At 45.6% G+C, this 20302-nt stretch overlaps 1 protein-coding gene across 3 annotated transcripts in view; it reads left to right on the forward strand.

Annotated features, from left to right (window-relative positions):
- SPOP (speckle type BTB/POZ protein) overlaps positions 1 to 17192 on the forward strand; it is a 54724-nt gene extending 37532 nt beyond the window's left edge. For all 3 annotated transcript variants that reach the window (XM_035134910.2, XM_035134911.2, XM_035134912.2), the window contains exons 2-10: positions 1069 to 1213; positions 1772 to 1893; positions 5132 to 5283; positions 5424 to 5551; positions 9392 to 9569; positions 11071 to 11126; positions 12573 to 12695; positions 15204 to 15346; positions 16902 to 17192. In XM_035134910.2, the coding sequence (XP_034990801.1) occupies positions 1136 to 1213; positions 1772 to 1893; positions 5132 to 5283; positions 5424 to 5551; positions 9392 to 9569; positions 11071 to 11126; positions 12573 to 12695; positions 15204 to 15346; positions 16902 to 17046 (1125 nt within the window). In that variant the 5' untranslated portion in view covers positions 1069 to 1135 and the 3' untranslated portion in view covers positions 17047 to 17192. The remainder of the gene's footprint in view (positions 1 to 1068; positions 1214 to 1771; positions 1894 to 5131; positions 5284 to 5423; positions 5552 to 9391; positions 9570 to 11070; positions 11127 to 12572; positions 12696 to 15203; positions 15347 to 16901) is intronic.
- Positions 17193 to 20302: the final 3110 nt, after the last annotated feature.

The following is a 20302-nucleotide window of genomic DNA, read 5'->3' on the forward strand; positions in this document are numbered from 1 at the left end:
CCGGTTCATGTGGCCAGCATGACAAAGCTGCTTCTGGCGAACCAGAGCAGCACACGGAAACACTGTTTACCTTCCCGCTGTAGTGGTACCTATTTATCTACTTTCGAACTACAGTGCTTTCGAACTGCTAGGCTGGCAGGAGCTGGGACTCGAACTGCTGGGATCCCCGTCTAGGGGATTTGAACTGCTGACCTGATCGGCAAGCCCTAGGCTCTGTGGTTTAACCCACAGAATAACTTGCACCTAAATATTAGCAAGACAAAGGAGATAGTGTTGGACTTTCAGAGGAAGAGAGGGGAAGTAGCCCCATTGTCTGTTGGGTGTGTGTGTGTGGAGAGAGAGTCTCTTCCTTTAAATTCCTGGGAGTTTACCTTACCTCACTTGGAAAAACAATATAAGTCAGGTGGTTAGGAAGGCCCAAAAGAGACTCCCATTTCCTCAGGGTCTTGCGAAAGGACAATGTTAAACAACAATTTATGACCCCCTCCTACGGGTCCACAATAGAAAGTGTCCTCTCATATTGTATCACAGTGTAGTACGTTGGCTTGACAACCACGGACAGAAAGTCTTTACAGAGGGTGTTGAACACAGCACATGATATCATGGGCTGTCCCCTGAGCCCGCTAGATGACATCGCAAGGGATCGTTGCCTTAGGAGAGCGAGAAAAATTCTCAGGGACGATTCACACCCCGGCCAGCACCTCTTTAATCTTCTACCCTCGGGCAGGAGATATAGATGTATAATCAGTCGTACCAACAGGCTAAAAAACAGTTTCTATCCGTGGGCTGTTAGGGTGCTGAACGGAAAATAATATAGTGCAACTGACTTTCAGGGTTGGTGTGTTGTGCGACAAGCACACAGAGTGCAGTGAGATTGATTGATTGGGGGGGACAATAAAGGTATTATTATTATTATTATTATTATTATTATTATTAATCCGCTGTGCCTAACCTTTTCCAGTAATAAGACGAATTTTTAAAAACGAAGCACTGGAAAACTAGCCAGAACCCATGCTATTCTGAGGGAAGTTTTAACTAACCTTTATATCCCTCTTCCTCTTTAATCAGGGTGAAGTTTGTACACACAGATTTCTTTAACTAACCTGTGGAATCCTGTCTGACCTCCAAACTGGCGATGTCAAGGGTACCGAGTCCTCCTCCTCCGGCAGAGATGTCAAGTGGGCCTGTTGCTGAGAGCTGGTGTTACACTCAAGTAAGTCTGCATTTTGGAATCCTTTCGTTTGCCCCAGGGAGGGGCAAAGAATATCTTAGCGGAAAGCAATACTGGCTGGCATCTTTGGTGCCTTGTTCAAATTGTTCAAATTGTCATGGTCCCGAGCCAGTGTTTTGGGCAGCGTGTGATGCTTTCTAAAATGTAAAAGTCGAGTTCTGCCCACTTTAACAGTGATGAATCTGATGTGTAAAAGCAGGGAATCCCATGACCCGTGTGATGCTAGTGTCAGGTTTCCCAGGAATGGCTGCCCTGCTTTCCATGTTCTGGATACCCTGCTAAGGTCTGCTTGAGCCATCTAATGGTCTAACGCAGGCATCCCCAAACTTCAGCCCTCCAAATGTTTTGGACTACAATTCCCATCTTCCCCGGCCACTGGTCCTGTTAGCTAGGGATCATGGGAGTTGTAGGCCAAAACATCTGGAGGGCCATAGTTTGGAGATGCCTGGTCTAACGTATCATCATTGGGAATAAGGTATGTTGTCTTTCCATCATCTTGCTATTTGTAACTGTGTTTCTGCTGTTCTTTTTCCCCTTCAGATCAAAGTGGTCAAATTTTCCTACATGTGGACCATCAACAACTTCAGCTTTTGCCGGGAGGAAATGGGAGAGGTTATCAAAAGTTCAACATTTTCATCAGGAGCTAATGATAAATTGAAGTGGTAAGGATCATTACACAGTGCACAGTGGGGACCAGCAAGGAACACAGCATTTGGTAGCTTGTGGTGCTTAGAATTGGGTTCAAAACCCCTGCTTAGCTGCACACTCACTGGGAGGCCTTGGGGAGGTTGCTAATGCTTAGCCTCAATTCTACCTTCTGTAAAATGGCACAATAATGACGACGCATGAGATTGTCTTCATAATGACTTAGGCAATGAACTGCCCTGACCTTCAGGGGAAAGGAGAAATGGTATAGAAGCATGTTTCATATCAGTATCCCTGTGGTTTATCCCTGTGACTCTCAATACCATTCATCCATATTGAAAATGCAGCTAAGACCAAGGTGTTAGAAAAGATGGAAGTGGGTAATACCTTCTTAACAGGAATTAGAGCAAACTATATGGAAAAATCCCCCAAAATAATTGTAATTAATAATCTCTCAGATAACTGTAAAATAATGAAAGGCACTAGAGAAGGCTGCCCATTATCCCCACTGTTGTTTATATTGATGCTGGAAGTAATGTTACAGGGTATAAGAAAGAACGGGGAAGTTAAAGGAATTTTGGTGGTACAACAATCCTATAAACTAAAGCCTTTTGCTGGTGATGTGGTATTAACAGTAGAACAGCCACTTGAAAGGGTTCCTAAGGTATTAGAGAATATAAGAAAGTTTGGGAAGGTGGCGGGCCTTAAAATAAATACAGAAAAACTAAGATGTTGGTAAAAACATGGATGACCATTCAAAAAAGAACTGGAAATGGTGAGCGGATTAAGAATATGTAAAAAGGTGAAGTACTTAGGGATATGGCTGACTGTGAGGAATCTCAACTTATTTTAAGATAATTACGTAAAGGTGTGGAAGGAGATTAAAAGAGTTGGAAATATGGGGAAGAATGAAACTTTCCCTACTGGGTAGAATATCAGCCATTAAAATGAATGAATATATTACCTAAAAAGTTTTTATTTCAGTCCATCCCAGTGGTCAACATTTTACGCTGCTTCAAAGAATGGCAAAAGCTATCTCTAGATTTTTCTGGCAGGGGAAGAAACCAAGAATTAAACATAACATGTTGATAGATAGTGAAGAAAGAGGAGGCTTCGCCCTGCCAGATTTAATTGTTTTATGAGGCAGCGTGTCAGTGTTGGCTAAAGGAATGGATTATATTGAAAAAAACACCCATCTATTGCATTTGGAAGGTTGTGATCCTAAATTCGGCTGGCATGCATATCTGTGCTATGGGAAAGCTAAAATACATAAAAGGTTTTCAAACCATGTGGTTAGAAAGAAGGTATATAAAGTTTGGGAGAAGTATGAGAACTTGCTGGAAAGGAAAACACCTTTGTGGTTATCGCCAATAGACGCAATCATTTTGAAGAGCAGTAATATGGATAGACAAGGCGACATAAGAGACTTATTGGATTTTTCAGAAAGGGAACCTAGACTGAAGACTATGGAGGAAATAAGTAGCTAGGTAACAGACTGGTTACAATATTATCAGTTAAATGAGTGATTCAAAATGGATAAGAAAAACAGATTTTCAGACCAAAGCTCACAATTTAAAAGAAATTTATTAGAAAATAATCAAAAGTTATTATCTTGAATGTTTAAGATGTTATTGGAATGGGAAACAAAAGTCAAGTTGTTAAAATCATCAATTATTCATTGGGCAACAGACATAGGGCATAATATAGAATTTGACCACTGGGAGAAATTATGGAAGCAATATTTAAAATTTACTGCATGTTATGCATTGAAACAGAACTGTTTGAAAATGAAACAGTTGGTATCTGAAGAAGTGTGCATGCACACGAAAGCTTAGTTGGTCTCTAAGGTGCTACTGGACAATTTTTTTATTTATTTTGACTGCATCAGACCAACATGGCTACCAACCTGAATCTGTTTGGAAATGGTTAACAATTGGTATTTAACCCCAAGTAGACCAGCTAAGATGTGCAAATCAAAATCAATGTATGTTGGAAATGTAAAGAAGTAAAAGGAACATTCTTCCATACATGATGGACATGCAAAATAGTTAAAGAGTATTGGGAAATGATATACAATGAGATAAAAAAAAAAGTTTGAAACCACCACCACCACCACCCCCCCCAAACCCAGAGGCATTCCTTTTGGGAATGGTACAGACAGAAATACCCAGATGTCAGGGAAACCTATTTATGTATGTCAATACTGCAGCTCTGATTTTGTTGCTGCAGAAATGGAGGGTGAGTGAGGTCCCTAACAGGGAGGATTGGCAACTAAGAATGCTAGAATATGCAGGGCTAGCAGGTTTAACTAGTAGAATAAAAGAGAAAAAGGAGTGGAAATTTTTTGCGGAGTATATGGAAAATAACACTAAATATGGCGTGCTATGGTCCATGGGGTCACGAAGAGTCGGACACGACTAAACAACAACAACATGTGGGAAAAAAATTAGCAGGATTAAGGTAAATCCAACAATATAACATAAATTAAAGGCATAATGAAAGGAAAAGAGAATGAAATGGATATATAAGAATTTGCAGAAATGATGGGGAAATCAAAGAAACCAGAAAAGGGCAAGAAGTCGTAAATGATTGTTTTATTATAAAGTAAGATATGAATGAAGGAAATGTTGATTTCAATGTAAATGTGGTTCTGGAAACTGTAATAATGAAAAATAGAAATAAAATTTATTTTTAAAAAAATGAAAATGCAGCTAAGAAATTTTCTAGAATCATCTGCAAGGGGCCAAAATGTGTTGTCTTACAGATTGCAGCAAGGCAAGACCATGCCATCTAAGCCAGAGGCACACCACAAGATCAATATCTCCAGATGGCTCAAGCAAGTGAGCCAAGCCATACTTGCAACCCATGGGCATTGGCCATGTTTAAACTGGGATCCTTACAAGATAAATCCAACCTAGTGAGGAATCCAAAGGAAGAGCACTTGGGTGCATCTCCATCCTATTTAATATCTAGTTCTGGTTATCCTTGCTCCTCCAGAAGAAAGCTAGGGATGTGGGAGCACAAATCCCACGCAAGGGAGAAAATAATGTCCAAACCATCCTTGTCCTCTTTTGGGATTTCTACGGAGTAACCGCAAGCACCGCCTTATCACAGGTTGTGCCTCCCTTGTCCCCTACATTGCATTTTCTTTTGTGCACCCAGTGCAGACAGATCTGTGTGTGGAAACTTGTTTCTGCCAGCAGGTTAAGACCATACAGTATCAAGAAGATGAAGATTATCTTTCTGCTTCTGCAGGTGTTTGCGCGTGAATCCAAAGGGCTTGGACGAAGAGAGTAAAGATTACCTTTCCCTCTACCTGCTACTGGTCAGCTGTCCAAAGAGCGAAGTCCGAGCCAAATTCAAGTTCTCCATCCTGAACGCAAAAGGAGAAGAAACGAAAGCAATGGGTAGGCATAGTTGGCGGCCGGATCCTTCCGTTTCAGCTGCCGTTTAAGCACAGGCAGCGAGCGCGAATTAGAGCCCTGCTTGTGTGTCTCTTGGCTTTCCTTTTTCAAAAAAGAGCCCCCACTTGTTTATATATTTCCAGAGAGTCAGCGAGCCTACCGGTTTGTGCAAGGCAAAGACTGGGGATTCAAGAAGTTTATTAGAAGAGATTTTCTCTTGGATGAGGCCAACGGACTCCTCCCAGATGACAAGCTCACTCTCTTCTGTGAGGTAAGGAGGGGAAACGACGCGAAACCCTTTGTTTCATTTGGAAGAAAACCACAGAAGGGGCTGCAAAGACGCTTCTCAGCTCCCATCACATGTCCAGTCCCTTTGTCCATCATTCCTTCTGAACTGAGCACAGTAGTTGGAGTTGAATGGTGACCCTGAGTGTTTTGGTTGGCAGAGGGGCATTTTGTAACTCCCTCCATAAGGTGTGGCTTGGCTCGCTTGCTTGAGTTGTCTGGAGCTATTTCTCTGCAAGCACCTTTTCTCGCTTGTGGCATGCTGTCATGTGAATTACGTGGATTAACCTGTGGAGGGGAGGATCAGGAAATGTATAATTCTATAAATTCTGGGGAGGGGGAATAATACCTTTTTTACCTTTATGAAATTTATAAAACGGTCTTGTACATCTTTATTCGGAAGACCCACTCTTGTTTAGTGGAGCTTAGTCCCAGGTAAGCATGCATAGGATTGCAGCCTCAAAAAGTATCAGTGCGTTATAGTGAAATCTAAAACCTTGGCTCCTAGTTTTGTACATGTCCAAAGGGCAGTAGATGCCAGGTTATTAGCTTCTAGTATCTCCACACTGGGTCAAGATTTCCCAGAGGAAAGGAAGTAGCAATTTACAATGGTATCTTGGTTGCCGAATGGCTTGGCTCCCGAACAAATCGGCTCCCGAATGGTGCAAAAGTAAGTGTTCCAGTTTGCAAACATTTTTTGGAAGCTGGGCATCTGGCGCGGCTTCCGATTGAGTGCAGGAAGCTCCTGCAGCCAATCGGAAGCCAATCGGAAGCCGCACCTTGGTTTTCGAGTAAGTTTGACAACCAAGGAACAGATTAAGTTTGACAACCAAGGTACCACTGTACAAGAAAACAAAGGCCCCAAATGGTCCTCTGATGAAGAGGGCAGCCCCTCTAGGAGTTGAAATGCATCTTGGATTTGAGTGTCACATACCTACACTTTTGCCATTATTTAATGGGGTCACGAAGAGTCGGACACGACTAAACGACTAAACAACAATGTTCTTTAGGGAGCCTTAACATCAAAACCTTCATGTTTCACATTTTGAGTGAGTAAAAAACCTTGCCTTAAAAAGCATTTGACTTGTGCCAAAAGAGAAAGCAACTTTTTTATTGGAGTGTTTTCAGTGATCTCCAAAATTTTCAGTTTTTCTGTAGGACAGATTGAGGGGGAAAGGGTTCTAGTAGAGCACAATAGAGAAAATGTGTTTCTTCCAGGCCTTTGCATCTCTCTGTGTGGGGCTTTTTTGTCAATAGACAAGGTGGCCTGTCTTTCCCCACACAGCATGAGATTAATTCTTGGGAAAGTATTAGGCTTTTTGTCAGAGAGAAGCTTTTGAATCTGGGAAGCCAGAAGTTATGCGTAGAAATGAAAACTTGTGCTAGTTTTTGCTGATGCTAGGACGTTTTCCTGCAATTTAGTGCCATATGCTCAGCAAATTCCCCCCCCCCCCCGTTCCTTGCCACAGGTGTTTTCAGCTGTGTTTCTATTTGGCAGGAATGGCGTGTGTGTGTGTGTGTGTGTGTGTGTGTGTGTGTGTGTGTTCCCCTCTGTTGAGGCTCTCTAAGGATTTGATAACATTTGGTGAGCTGGGAGACTGTTGCCAGGGTTTTTATTTAAAACTTGGAATACTGCTGAGGAAGAGGGTTTGTCTGTCTTAAAATTGCTTTAGTTCTGCTGGGTCTTGCCTCTGTCAACGTGCAGCAACATGGCCTGATCACATGAGACACTGGTACACCTGCTCTTGCACAGCCCCTGTTTTTCTGGCTAGTACCTGTGGAGCTAGTACAAGGGATGCGGGTGGCGCTGTAGTCTAAACCACAGAGCCTAGGGCTTGCCGATCAGAAGGTCAGCGGTTCGAATCCCCGCGACGGGGTGAGCTCCCGTTGCTCGGTCCCAGCTCCTGCCAACCTAGCAGTTCAAAAGCACGTCAAGGTGCAAGTAGATAAATAGGTACCGCTCCGGCGGGAAGGTAAATTGCATTTTTGTGCGCTGCTCTGGTTTCACCAGAAGCGGCTTAGTCATGCTGGCCACATGACCCGGAAAAACTGTCTGCGGACAAACACCGGCTCCCTCGGCCAGTAAAGCGAGATGAGCGCCGCAACCCCAGAGTCGTTCGCGACTGGACTTAACTGTCAGGGGTTCTTTACCTTTACCTTACCTGTGGAGCTGCCAGTTAGCTTACATTGAGGTCCTTGCAGCATCCGTTTCCAGTTTGAAGTGGCTGCTGTCTCAAAGAGGCAGGCGCCCGATTCTTTGTTTTCCATGACTGCACTGCCAGATTCAGAGCAACTTGCAGCATTCTCAGGATCTCGGTTTTTGTTCAGTAAAAAGAAACAGGGTTTGTTTTAAATTTAATGGCTTCCATGACTGCAGGGGTACCAGGCACAACCCACCCAACATCTCACAACAATTAAGTCCTGTTAATTGTGATGGGCGAGATGTTAAAGCTTCCATTGAAATTGCTGATTCTTGAACAGTTCACTTTGGCATTGTTTATAAGGGCAAGTAACATTTCAAAAGCAGTAGTTTCAGAGGTGGGGGTTCAGAGCAGGCTTGCAAATTGTATTTTTGATTTTATTTGAACTTTTGCTGCCTGTCTCCCATTGGAAAGCAGCGTCGGCGTGGGGCACACAACATTTTAAATGTGTATATTGTCATCCAACAGGGATGATAACAAACCTCCAATTGGTGCTGGAGTTTTGGGCTGTGGAAATTTTCAGCATGCCCTCAAGGCCCTGTAAGGGCAGGGATGGGGAAGCTACTACTATTTCTGGCTGTTGGCCATGCCAATGAGAGTTGGGAGCCCGTCAACAGAATCAGCTTCCCCATCTTTCCCGTAATGTCCATGTGCTTGAAGTCTTTTAAAAATGGGCAATAGGCTCATTCATGGAGGATAAGTCACTTCAGAGGCAACCAGTCGTGATGGATATATGGTACCTCCATGCTCAGAGTCCAGGGATATTCTTATATCTCTTGATTTTAATTTTTGAAATCACCTCCGAAATATAGCTCCAGGTGAGGAAGTTTGTAAACCTCTGAACTAGTTAACTTGAGCCTTCATTTTTTAAATACTTGGAGCTTGGGTTGTGCTCAGGTTAGGGACTGATAAAACAGATGTTGGTGCAGTCAGGAAGGAATATGGCTAGTGACTCTGACTGAATCGAAATGACTTCATACAGTGGTAATCTGCAGTAGTATGTCTATAATTGCTTGGGAAGCTGGCCTGTGACACTCTGCCAAGCGGTGGTGATAATTTTACTACACCTGCATATACCTGACATGAAATCAGGAGGATCAAGGAGGTTCAGGAACAGTGTACAGAAGACTGGGCTCTCTGGCATTTGTCTGTACCCCATTGTAAATTGCCATATAGTAAGTGTTCATTGGTATTCATCTATAGAGAGGTTTTTGTCGCTTGTGGCCTGATAACTTTGTCTTCTGGAGCCATGTGGAGCTCGGCAGATTTGTTTTCTTTGACATCTCTGCTCCTTGCCTGCGGCACGTAGTGCCTTGGATTGCGTGGACCAGTCTGTAGAAATGGACGACCCTGTCTTTTATCCCAAAGGAAAGAACTTGGATGAACTTCTAATTCCATTAAAATCTGTGGGAATCCTTAGGCAGCCATGCCGTTGGGTGGGTGGGAGCACGGTTTCTTTTCAGTGCATTGCTGTTTCTTTCTTAAACATCGCTACCCAAGAGCATCTGTGGGGGTTTTGGGTTTTGTTTCCCTCCACCCTACCGACCCTCTGTGCTTAAAAAATAATAATAAAATCACTGCTGCTGCTGCTTCTTCTTTTGTTGATCCCCTGTACTTCCTTGCAGGTGAGTGTAGTACAGGACTCTGTCAATATCTCCGGCCAGAACTCCATGAACATGGTGAAGGTACCTGAATGCCGCTTGGCTGATGAGTTGGGAGGCCTCTGGGAAAACTCTCGCTTCACAGACTGCTGCCTGTGTGTAGCAGGCCAGGAGTTCCAGGCTCACAAAGCCATATTAGCAGGTCGGTATCGACATGGGCGCGAGGCTTAGCAGGATGGCGGATGGACTGATCAGGGACAAGCCGACTGCCTTGATGAGTGTTTTGGAGGTTGATTCCCTCCTTTTCCAGAAAGGGGCTCCAAATAGCGGGTCCTATAAGATGGGAACAATTGAATGAATGAGGGGCAATGGGAATGTATCATATCGAAACCTCAGATTAAAAAACCCATTTAATGCTATTGGGAGGGCGGGGAAGGTGCAAATTGTAGAAACTGCTTTGCCAGAGGTCTTCTAGGACTTAGTGTATGCTGTAAATCAGGCATGTCCAACTCCCAAGAAGACTGTGATCTACTCCCACTATTTAAAAAAAACCAAAAAAACTGGCAGCGATCTACCCATTAGATCGACCAAAGTTGTTCAGCTTTTTTTTCTGGGAAGCCAAAATTGTTGGATATGCCTGCTGTATATAATGCAGTTCCGTGGGAGCCCAGGATACACTATTCAGCTTTCTTCCCTCCTTTTAGAAAGGCAAGTTTCGGTGTCTTAGGACTGCAGAGATATACCTTGGTTCTCAAACAGAATGCATTCCGGGAGTCCGTTTGGCTCCCAAAACTGTTCGAAGACCAAAGCGCGGCATCCTGCCGCCAATCAGAAGCCATTGAAGCCACGCCAGATGTACAGCTTCCGAAAATTGTTTGAAAACCGGAACACTCCCTTCCGGTTTTCTATCATTCGGCAGCCAAAACATACAAGTTCCAAGGTGTTCAGCAACCAAGGTACGACTGTACTTGAAAGTGTGGCAGTTCCTGCTGAAATCCCAGACGGATTGCTCAATGCGATTTGCGAGTAGTTTAGGGGTACGCACTCCCGTGTTTTCCCCTCAGCTAGGCCCCTGCGTAGATTTTTCACTTTTGTGCGGCTAGCAAAACCAGAATGAATTGTGGCAAGCTTGTAACATTTGTTCAACTTGCATAATTCATGCGTGTTGCAGAACCTAGCTTTTCTCGGGGCAGAAAGATGTCTGCCTGGGAGCACAACGTTTTTTTGCCCCTTTTGTTAAGCACAGGGTGCACACAGCCCCATATATATTCTGCTCCAAGCCAGTTTAACCACCATGGCTCCTTGGAGGAGAACCCTCCGAACTGTAGTGGGAGGGAATGGAGCCGAGAATGTCTGTGAGTGAGTGGTCTTCACCATCACAAAACTGCAATTTCCAGAGCTGCTCTTGGGTGTGGGTGGGCTGGGCTGATGGAAAAGCTAGTTTTAAGCTGGTCTCCTTTCTCTAATGTGCATATGCCCTTAGGAAGACATTTGATAACATTTCTTTCATGAACGTTTTGTTTATTTTTTACGCCCTGTTATATTGGTACCTTTATTTGCAGGTACTGATTGCATGTGTCAGTTCCTCTCTGGAGAGGAAGGTTATCTCTTCACATAGTTTTAATTGCATTTTGTGGTGTTCTTTTCCCTCCTCCCCAATCTCTCTCTCTCTCATATTCCCCACCCCACCCCTCTGGCCGCAGCACGTTCTCCGGTTTTCAGCGCTATGTTTGAACATGAGATGGAAGAGAGTAAAAAGGTAAGTGAGCAGAGCAGCTTTCTGGTCGTGAGGAAGAGCCATTTGCTGATCTGCAGACTGGGAGAGATAATTCAGGAGCCGGAACAATTCTTGGTTCCTCCCCGCAAGTAGCTGAAAAATACTGCAGACGTCTGACCTCCACTTGCAAAGGTCTTGCTCGGCACAGAGGCTCAAAGCGGAAATAAAATACATTGCTGTCATGTGTTCAGGTTGGCAAGGCCTCTTGCTATGGGAAAGAATACTAGAGAGCTGACATTGTGAACTGTATTTTAGATAGATAGGTCTTGACCAGAGGAATGGCTGGGGAACAAGCGCTGCCAATGGAAACAGAAACCATGTCGGGGGAATACCTTTATTAGGCCAACCAAAATATCACACAATATAATGTGCAAGCTTGCGAGTTCTCCAGAAACCTTCATCAATCTTGCAGCATTTTGCTGGACCTAATAAAGGCATTGCCCTAATACTGTATGTATTTTGGCATTTACTCTTTCCAGTTTTTGCATGAAAAAAGAATCACTGTAGGTCGACATTTGCCTTCCAGTTTTTTATATTTCAAGGAGCCAGAGCTAGAGCCCTGGGTGCAAGTCTGAGGCTTGTTCAGTCGAGAAGCTCACTAGCTGATGCCTTTTGTTCCAAGATACACTGTCCCCACCATTCCTACCTTGCAGCCTTGTTGTGAAATGAAGCTTTGAGAGATGGGCATATTGTAAACCACCAGGAACCTTCAAGGCAGGCCAGAAAAGAAAATTTGGAAAGCACCGTAGGAGGGAGTTAATTCTCTTGCGCTGCCAGCATTTTACAGTTGGGGTGGCATTCATGTAACAGTAAATGCTGACTTCTTGCCGCTGCCTGAGACAGTGGCAGAGCGAAGCTGTAAGGAAAAGTCTCAGCACATTCTCTTCTGATAGTAAAAAGGTAAAGGGACCCCTGACCATTAGGTCCAGTCGTGACCGACTCTGGGGTTGCGCGCTCATCTCGCATTATTGGCCGAGGGAGCCGGCGTATAGCTTCCAGGTCATGTGGCCAGCATGACAAAGCCACTTCTGGCAAACCAGAGCAGCACATGGAAACGCCGTTTACCTTCCCGCTGTAGCGGTTCCTATTTATCTACTTGCATTTTGACGTGCTTTCGAACTGCTAGGTTGGCAGAAGCTGGGACCAAGCAACGGGAGCTCACCCCGTCACAGGGATTCGAACCGCCGACCTTCTGATCAGCAAGCCCTAGGCTCAGTGGTTTAACCACAGCGCCACCTGGGTCCCTTCTTCTGATAGTAGGAAGAGGCAAAAGGAGACTGGAACATTTCTGTTCCTCCTGCACGTGTTCTCTCCAAATAGTTCCACTTTGCCCCCCCCCAAAAAAAGAGAGATCTGGGGGAGGAGACCAACAGTTGGGTCTGTTGCCTGAGTGTCAGAAGAATAACCCTAATTTTCCCCCTGGTGCAGAATCGAGTTGAAATCAACGATGTGGAACCTGAAGTTTTTAAAGAAATGATGTGCTTCATTTACACGGGGAAGGCACCTAACCTCGATAAAATGGCTGACGATTTGCTTGCAGCTGCTGATAAGGTACACAGGATGTTCGGGTGGCTGGCTGGCCGTTGCCTTTTTTTCCCTCTTGCAAAAAGGGAGAGGGGGACTAGCACAGAAATCGCAGCTTCAACATCATTGTGTTTATACTTGATACCTAGGCCTTTGGTTTTGTGGGTTTTTTAAAAACCAGAGTAGTTTTCGTCTCCTGGTGACGAAATTGTGGGGGACTTACTGGCATGAACATGCCATTGGTGTCTTACCAAATTCACTCCTGGGTCTTTGGGCACAGTTCAAAGAGATTTCCTTGGCCCACCTAGCCCATTATGTAAGCTGTGAGTGGCTGTGTATTTAGAATCATAGAATCATAAGAGTTGGAAGAGACCACAAGGGCCATCCAGTCCAACCCCCTGCCAAGCAGGAAACACCATCAAAGCATTCCTGACAGATGTCTGTCAAGCCTCTGCTTAAAGGCTTCCAAAGAAGGAGGCTCCACCACACTCCTTGGCAGCAAGTTCCACTGTCGACCGGCTCTTACTGTCAGGAAGTTCTTCCTAGTGTTTAGGTGGAATCTTCTTTCTTGTAGCTTGAATCCATTGCTCCGTGTCCGCTTCTCTGGAGCAGCAGAAAACAACCCTCTTTGATATGACATCCTTTTATTTTTTTTAAACATGGCTATCATATCACCCCTTAACCTTCTATTCTCCAGGCGGGCCACACCCCACTGCTGTCAAGAGGCTCAGGGCCTGGCCAGCCATGAGGCATTGCTAACCTCTGTCCTCCTAGCAGTCTGTCCCATCCTCGAGGTGTTGACTGCGAGAGGAGAAGCAGGCCCAATAGAGACGAACTCTTGCTTCCTGATCTTTGCAGGAATGCACTGAAAGATGAACAGTCTGCTGTAGAAGCTTCTAGGATGAGACAGCAATCTTTAGGTACACCCCTCATTGCGCAGAGAGAGGGGTGCCCTGCTCTGTTGCGAGCAGCATGTGCCTCTCTTGTACACTGCCATTTAAATCGCCATCACCCCCTGGGCCAGCACGGACTTCATTAAAAGGGATGTGAAATGAGGCATCACTGCCTCAGTGAAAAAGCCTCAGGATCAGCCTCTCACACCTGCAAGAATATGGGGTACCTGCAAGTTAAGGACGCTATGCTGATGCTTCGAGGTCACATCTTACACCACTGAATTGAGAGGTTTTGTGCTGTTCCTTACCTGTGTGTGGCAGGTTGGGGCAAAAGGGCAGAGGTGAAGAAGCTGGGTTTCTTGGAATTGGAATTTCCAAGCCTTGATATTCAAGTCATTAATAGAATAGCAGTGAAAAAGCCCCTGCCGTATGTTTGCAGGGAATAAAAGTAGTATGGCAAATTTAGGGTGGAATATCGCAGTTTTAATTGTGGGTGGGTGGGGTAGAAACCTGTGCCCCCTTCACAAAATCAAAATATACTACCATGCAGCAGATGCCAAGTGAGTCTTGCACACTTGCCTAGCAGAAGCCCATATTGGCCTCTGGGAATGGTTTAGTGGCAAGTTAATTTTCAGCCCTGCCTAGCAACAGCAGTTGCCCAACCCATTGAGCAAACAGTAAGGTTAAGGGGTCTTTAATTGTTGTGACTTTTTATATAGCTCTTCCTCCCCCCCCCCCAAAAAAAACCTCTTCTTGGGTGTCTGTATAAGAACAGAAAGCAAAACCTTTTATGGCAGAACATGAAGCCTCTTAATATTTGCCCGAGAGGCTTGGGAACAGCTTGTTCTGTCTTCCTCCAGTCTCTTGGGGAAAATACGCAATTATACTATAAACAAAACACAGTGCATATCCTAAACCCTGGAGACCTGCCATTGGGCTCTTGGGTGAAGATGCGATTAGAGAGTTAGGCTTTGTCTTTCAGAAGTGTTTATTGAGGAAGATGGGAAAGGATGTTGTTGTACCTAAAGATCCAGACTCCATTGACTTTCCATCCAGCTGCTTGGGCTTGTATGTTCTCTTTGTCCAGCGCTCCAAAGCTCTGCGAGCAGAATTAAGTTATGCAGATAACCTACTACAATTTTGCATAATTCTGCTTCTGCAGTTAGGTTTGGCACTCGTTATGTGTGTTTTTGGCAAAAGAACTTAAGATATCGCCTCATTTCTCTCTCTCTCCAGCCAGAAGGCTTCAGACATTTGTGAGGAATGCTGACAATTGCCCAGAATATGCATCTCTCTTCCTCCTGAATATTGTGCTTCCAAACATTACTATTGAATAATTGGGGGGAAAGTACAGTACACTTTGCATGTATCAGTGCTATGCTATAGTTACAGAAGCACTGCACAAGACTTGGAACGCTTGTTCCAACAAGGAGACGACCGCTAGCACAGAGACTTTATAGGATTAAAGGAAGCGAGGTGCCGCATCTACAAAAGCCATTCAAAATAGCAGTGCTAAAACCCACCTGTAAGGAGTTTGGCCACCACAGCACCACAGCCTCTTTTGGGTCTTCCTCTTTCGGGGCAACCTCATTTCAGTACCTCTCTGTACCTTCCTCCCCCTGCCTTTATGTTTTATTTTTAGTATGCTTTGGAACGCTTGAAGGTGATGTGCGAGGATGCTCTGTGCAGCAACCTGTCCGTAGAAAATGCAGCGGAGATCCTCATCTTGGCTGATCTACACAGCGCTGACCAGCTAAAAACTCAGGCGGTTGACTTCATCAACTAGTAAGCAGGTTTTATCTTTTCTCCCCCTCGCCTCAGAATGTGGGGAAATTGACAAGTAAGAACCCTAGAGAACGAAACCCCATTGCACTTCTTGTACTGCAGTTTTTGTTCAAGCACTCTCATAACCAGCTAAAGTTGGTGCACCAAAAAAACAATTCCACTTCCTCTGTTTTGGTTTCTCTCGCTGGCTCATCCGCAGCTTCTTTTTTATCAAACATAATTCCTTCCCCTTTTGCCCTTGCGCTGGAGAATCAAGTAGTGGCTGTTGCGTGCGGAAGACACTTTTCCGAAAGGACACTCTGCCCCACTGATTTCTGCCAAGGGGGACAGTGGCAGCTGCATTCATATTCTTTCTCTTTTAAGCATCCCAAGAGAAACAAACAAGCAAGTCCTGTAAGAGATTTGCAAATCCTGTAAGAGAAGAGAAGACAGGTGTGTCCTGCGGTGGACAACCAGTGCAAAATACCCTCTCTCTTTCTCTTTCTTGGATGAATTGGATGTTACTTTTAGAACTGCCTATTGCAGGGGTCCCCAGACTTACCGCGCGGCGGGCCGGTGCCCGCCGCGCCGACCGCGCAGTGGGCCGGAGGGCAGGGGAGTGCGCGCGCAGCGGGCCGGAGGGCGGGGGAGTGTGCGCCCGTGCGCATGCGCACACGCACACTCGCAGGGAAAAAATCGCCGAAAATCGCTTGTGCGCATGCGTATGGGCCTCCCCCGACCCGGAAGTGCACCAGAAATGACCTCTTCCGGGTCGGGAGAGGCCCATATGCATGCGCACAAAGGATTTTCGGCGATTTTTTGCCGGTTTTTTAGATCGTCGCTGCGTCGCGCGCCGTGAGAGCGGGCGGCGGCAGCGGGCGGCGGGGGTCGTCGCGGGCCGGATTGGAAGGCCGATTGGGCCGCATCCGGCCCGGGGGCCATAGTTTGGGGACCCCTGGCCTATTGTGTCTGAATGGTGAGTTGCTCAATGCAAAATGGAGTGCAAGTGGGGCCAGCAAACTTTTTCAGCAGGGGGCTGGTCCAATGTCCCTCAGACCTTGTGGGGGGCCGGACTATATTTTGGAGGGGGGGGAAATGAACGAATTCCTATGCCCCCCAAATAACCCAGAGGTGCATTTTAAATAAAAGGACACATTCTACTCATGTAAAAACACCAGGCAGGCCCCACAAATAACCCAGAGGTGCATTTTAAATAAAAGGACACATTCTACTCATGTAAAAACACACTGATTCCTGGACTGTCTGCAGGCTGGATTTAGAAGGCGATTGGGCCGGGTCCGGCTCCCGGGCCTTAGTTTGCCTTCCCATGTTTCAGGCCAAGGTAGTGTCATCTTGCTTACATCGCACCGCAGAGTATCTATAGCAGATGATGATGCATTTAAACAAGACATAAAAAGCAGCTGCTGAAACCCCAAAGTGGAAGTATTGATAGCCTGAGAACTTCCCCTTCCCTTCTGTGTGTTTTGCCTTTCACTGTTAACTTTTGTGTGCGTGCATTCCCCCCCCCCCCAAAGCAACAGCTGGTAACCTTGGCTCCTTCGTTGTTTGTTTCCAGCCACGCTTCCGACGTCATGGAGACTTCAGGATGGAAGTCGATGGTCGTGTCTCACCCCCATTTGGTGGCCGAGGCATATCGCTCGTTGGCCTCTGCGCAGTGCCCTTTTCTGGGACCCCCACGCAAGCGGCTGAAGCAATCCTAAGGCCGGACCCCATCGCACAACCCCGCGTGTGTATGTGTGGCTTTTTAAACAAAGGAAAAAAAATGGAAGTAGCAACAGAAGCAAGTTGCTTTTCCAACCTTGGCCACCAGGTAGACGATGCAACCTGTGGAGCTTTTAACTCTGTTGTGGGGGTGGGTGGGTGGGGGGGGAAAAGACTGCTTTGAGACGTGCAGACTTTTAAAACAAACAAAATCAGCAGCAAGTAAACTTTGGGGCGAATGGGGAGGGGTGGACTTTGGGTTAAAGGGGGACTGTTCAACCTAATATATCCCTGTTGCTGCAATGTCTGTGTGTTTCCCTTTTGACTTGGCCAAGTCAAGAACTTAAAGGAGTTGGCCAGCTGCTGGCCTGACACAACAGATCCCAACAGCGCTAAATGGAATTTAAGGCGAGAGGAAAAGGGACAACGTTATGGCCTCTGCACCTGACCGCACAGAACAAGAAGTCGGGCCTGATCAGAGCAAGGAGTACGCTCTCTTTCCTTCCGGAAATGACAAGAGGGGAATGCGGGGGTGGGGTGGGGAATGATTCTGCCTTGATGAGATGAAGCCCACTCACGGGAGCATCCGTGGGATTTGTATCAGGACTTTTGGGAGAGGGAGAGACTCCCAGCCGCCGTGAAACCCCTGCATCCGCCTTCCAGCCACGAGGCGGCGACGGTCTCTCTCGGCAGCACTTGTGTACATGGACGGCAGAAGCGAAAAGCGAGCCCCTCTACAAACTGGCAACTTTTAAAAAGTGATGAGGGGGCTGGTGTGAGGATACGCTCCCTGGATACGCTCCCTGGACGATTTGGATAGGATGGAGACAGCCATGACCGGCTTTCAGGAACTGTTGGCGATACTCTGGACTTGGAATTGGCTGTCCAAGAACAATGGTTACCTGTTTAGATATTGTGGGAATTCTTGTTCTTTTGGTATCTCTCTTGCCCTGTTTTAGTTTACTTCCCCTTAACTCCTGTGATTTCTTCACATCCTTTTCTGTTTTGTTTGGTTTTTTAAAGAAATTTTATTGTTCATGAACACTGTGTCAAAGGTTTCTTGTCCTGCGTTGCAAAAATGATTCTTATCGAGTGTTTGTACCCAATCCGCTGGTTTGTAGAAGATTCTGGTCCTGCTCCGTTCTAAGCCAGTTTCCTTTTACAGGCAAGAAGTTCCAAAATAACTGGTAAAGCTTTTTTTTCCCCTTTTCTTTTTGAAAATATAATTACTCTTTTGTACTGTGTGTTGTTCTGTCTTGTCTTTATGGCTTTCTTTCACCTTTTTTTATATATATAAAAAAGAGAAAAACCTTTCCCCTCAAGTTCATATTTGGTTTATGTGTGTTATTTACGCTCATGTTATTTGCAGTCCAGGAATTGGCGCAGCTGCCACCGAGATACTTTGTTTTCCTGTTTCAGTAAGAGCTAGTTCTGGGAGCCGACCTGTCCCACCAACGCTCCTGGGCTTAGCAGAGGAGCTCAATGCTTCTGATTGGCTTGTCCCTCTTCGGTTTTGCATAAAGTGATTGGACCAAGCAGAGGTGTACCTACCTAGGCTCCCTTGCATCCTTGCCAAGGAGATGCATTGGCGCCACTGAAGCCATGGGCAAGAATCTCAAAAGTTTACTTTTAGTTGCCTTTTGCGCTGTGCCAATGACTTCCTCCATGGCCACCGGGGTCGGGTCTGCTCTGTTCCACCTCCTCTCCTCCTCCGTCAGTCCGTCCGTCCGTCTGTCTCCTTCCTTCCTGCTTTCCTTTTTCCTCGGAAGAGTGGCCTGGGGAGCACATGGATGGCCAGAGTGGAGACAGGAGATTTTTGCGTCCCCCTCCCTGGGCCTGCTCTGTTGGCAGGGGCCAACTTGGCCAACCATTCAGTACACCCCCTGGGACCAAGAATCAGGGGTCCAGCCTCTTCCAGTCCCTACACGTTGCCTAAAGCAGAAAGCTTTAGGTTGCTAGGTGAGCTCACAACCATCTTCACTTCAGCTTGAGGAGAAGTTCCCTGGAAACAACGGCACAGTATGACCAATATCTCGGTATGAATTATTTGGATAACAGCCGCATTTGTCTCAATTTGCCATTTGAATAAGTAGAAGAACGTAAGTTTAGGCGGGATGGAAAAGATGGCGATGAATGAATTCGGTGGGTGGGTCTCCTCCACCCCAAAGTTTTATGTTGCAGGGCATCCCTGATACCTGCAGAGCATTCTACCCTTCTCCATCCTTTTACCACCAGCGGCAATTTTTAGTTTTTCTTCTCACACCGATAGTCAACGTTCGACAGTGTTTGTTCCTCATAGGGCTGTTTCATGTTTTGAAGATGGCTTTTGCTTTCCCGAACCTTGGAGTTTGGATATGTTTTGACTCTTGGCAATCACTTGTGGTGGAGATTGCTCTCTGTGAAAGATTTCCCTGTAAATAGGTGCCCACATTCTCAATTGAGGTGAGTTGAGAGGAGACCGTAAGAGTTACGCAAGTCCTGAAGCTGTTCTCTTAGTGTTCAGGCCGTGCAGCGTACCTGCTGTCAAATTCAATAAGCTCTTCCTGGGGTTACACTTTTTAGGGGCCTCCACTGTGACACTAGAGCAGAATATCGGGGTCACATGCAGACTGTTTCACACCCTAGTTTCTGTATTTGGGCCCCTTGTGAAGTAAGTTTTCTGCTACTCACTTTCTATAGATGGGGAGCAGAGGCCAGGGACTACAGCATACTTTCTTTTTGAAATGTATATTTGGTGTCTTGCCGTTTCCCTGAAGAATTTTGCTGTCAGACGGCAGTGAGTAATATTATACATACAACAACATTGTGCCAGGTTTGGTGCAAATTCCAAGCAAGTCCATGGCAACAGCTTTATGGTCTTAACAAAACAAGGCACAGTGGAGAGAGGGGAAAGGAATAAGTTGAAACAGGAAATTTAAAAGTGTCATGAACATAAACAAGATTTCTTGCTGATTTCCAGACATACTGGTTGCTTCTAGGAGGGGAAAGGGTCGGTTTTGAGAAAGGTCTTGGGGAAAGGAGAGTATGCCAACAAGACACGAGATGAGGAGAGAGGAAAATCCCAAATGATAAAAAGAAGAAATAATAATAATAATAATAATAATAATAATAATAATTTATTTATACCCCACACATCTGGCTGAGTTTCCCCAGCCACTCTAGGCAGCTTCCAACCGAATATTAAAAACACAATACAGCATCAAACATTAAAAACTTCCCTAAACAGAACCGCCTTCAGATGTCTTTTAAAAGTCA

This window comes from Zootoca vivipara, chromosome 13, assembly GCF_963506605.1.
Source record: "Zootoca vivipara chromosome 13, rZooViv1.1, whole genome shotgun sequence".
NCBI lineage: Eukaryota > Metazoa > Chordata > Lepidosauria > Squamata > Lacertidae > Zootoca > Zootoca vivipara.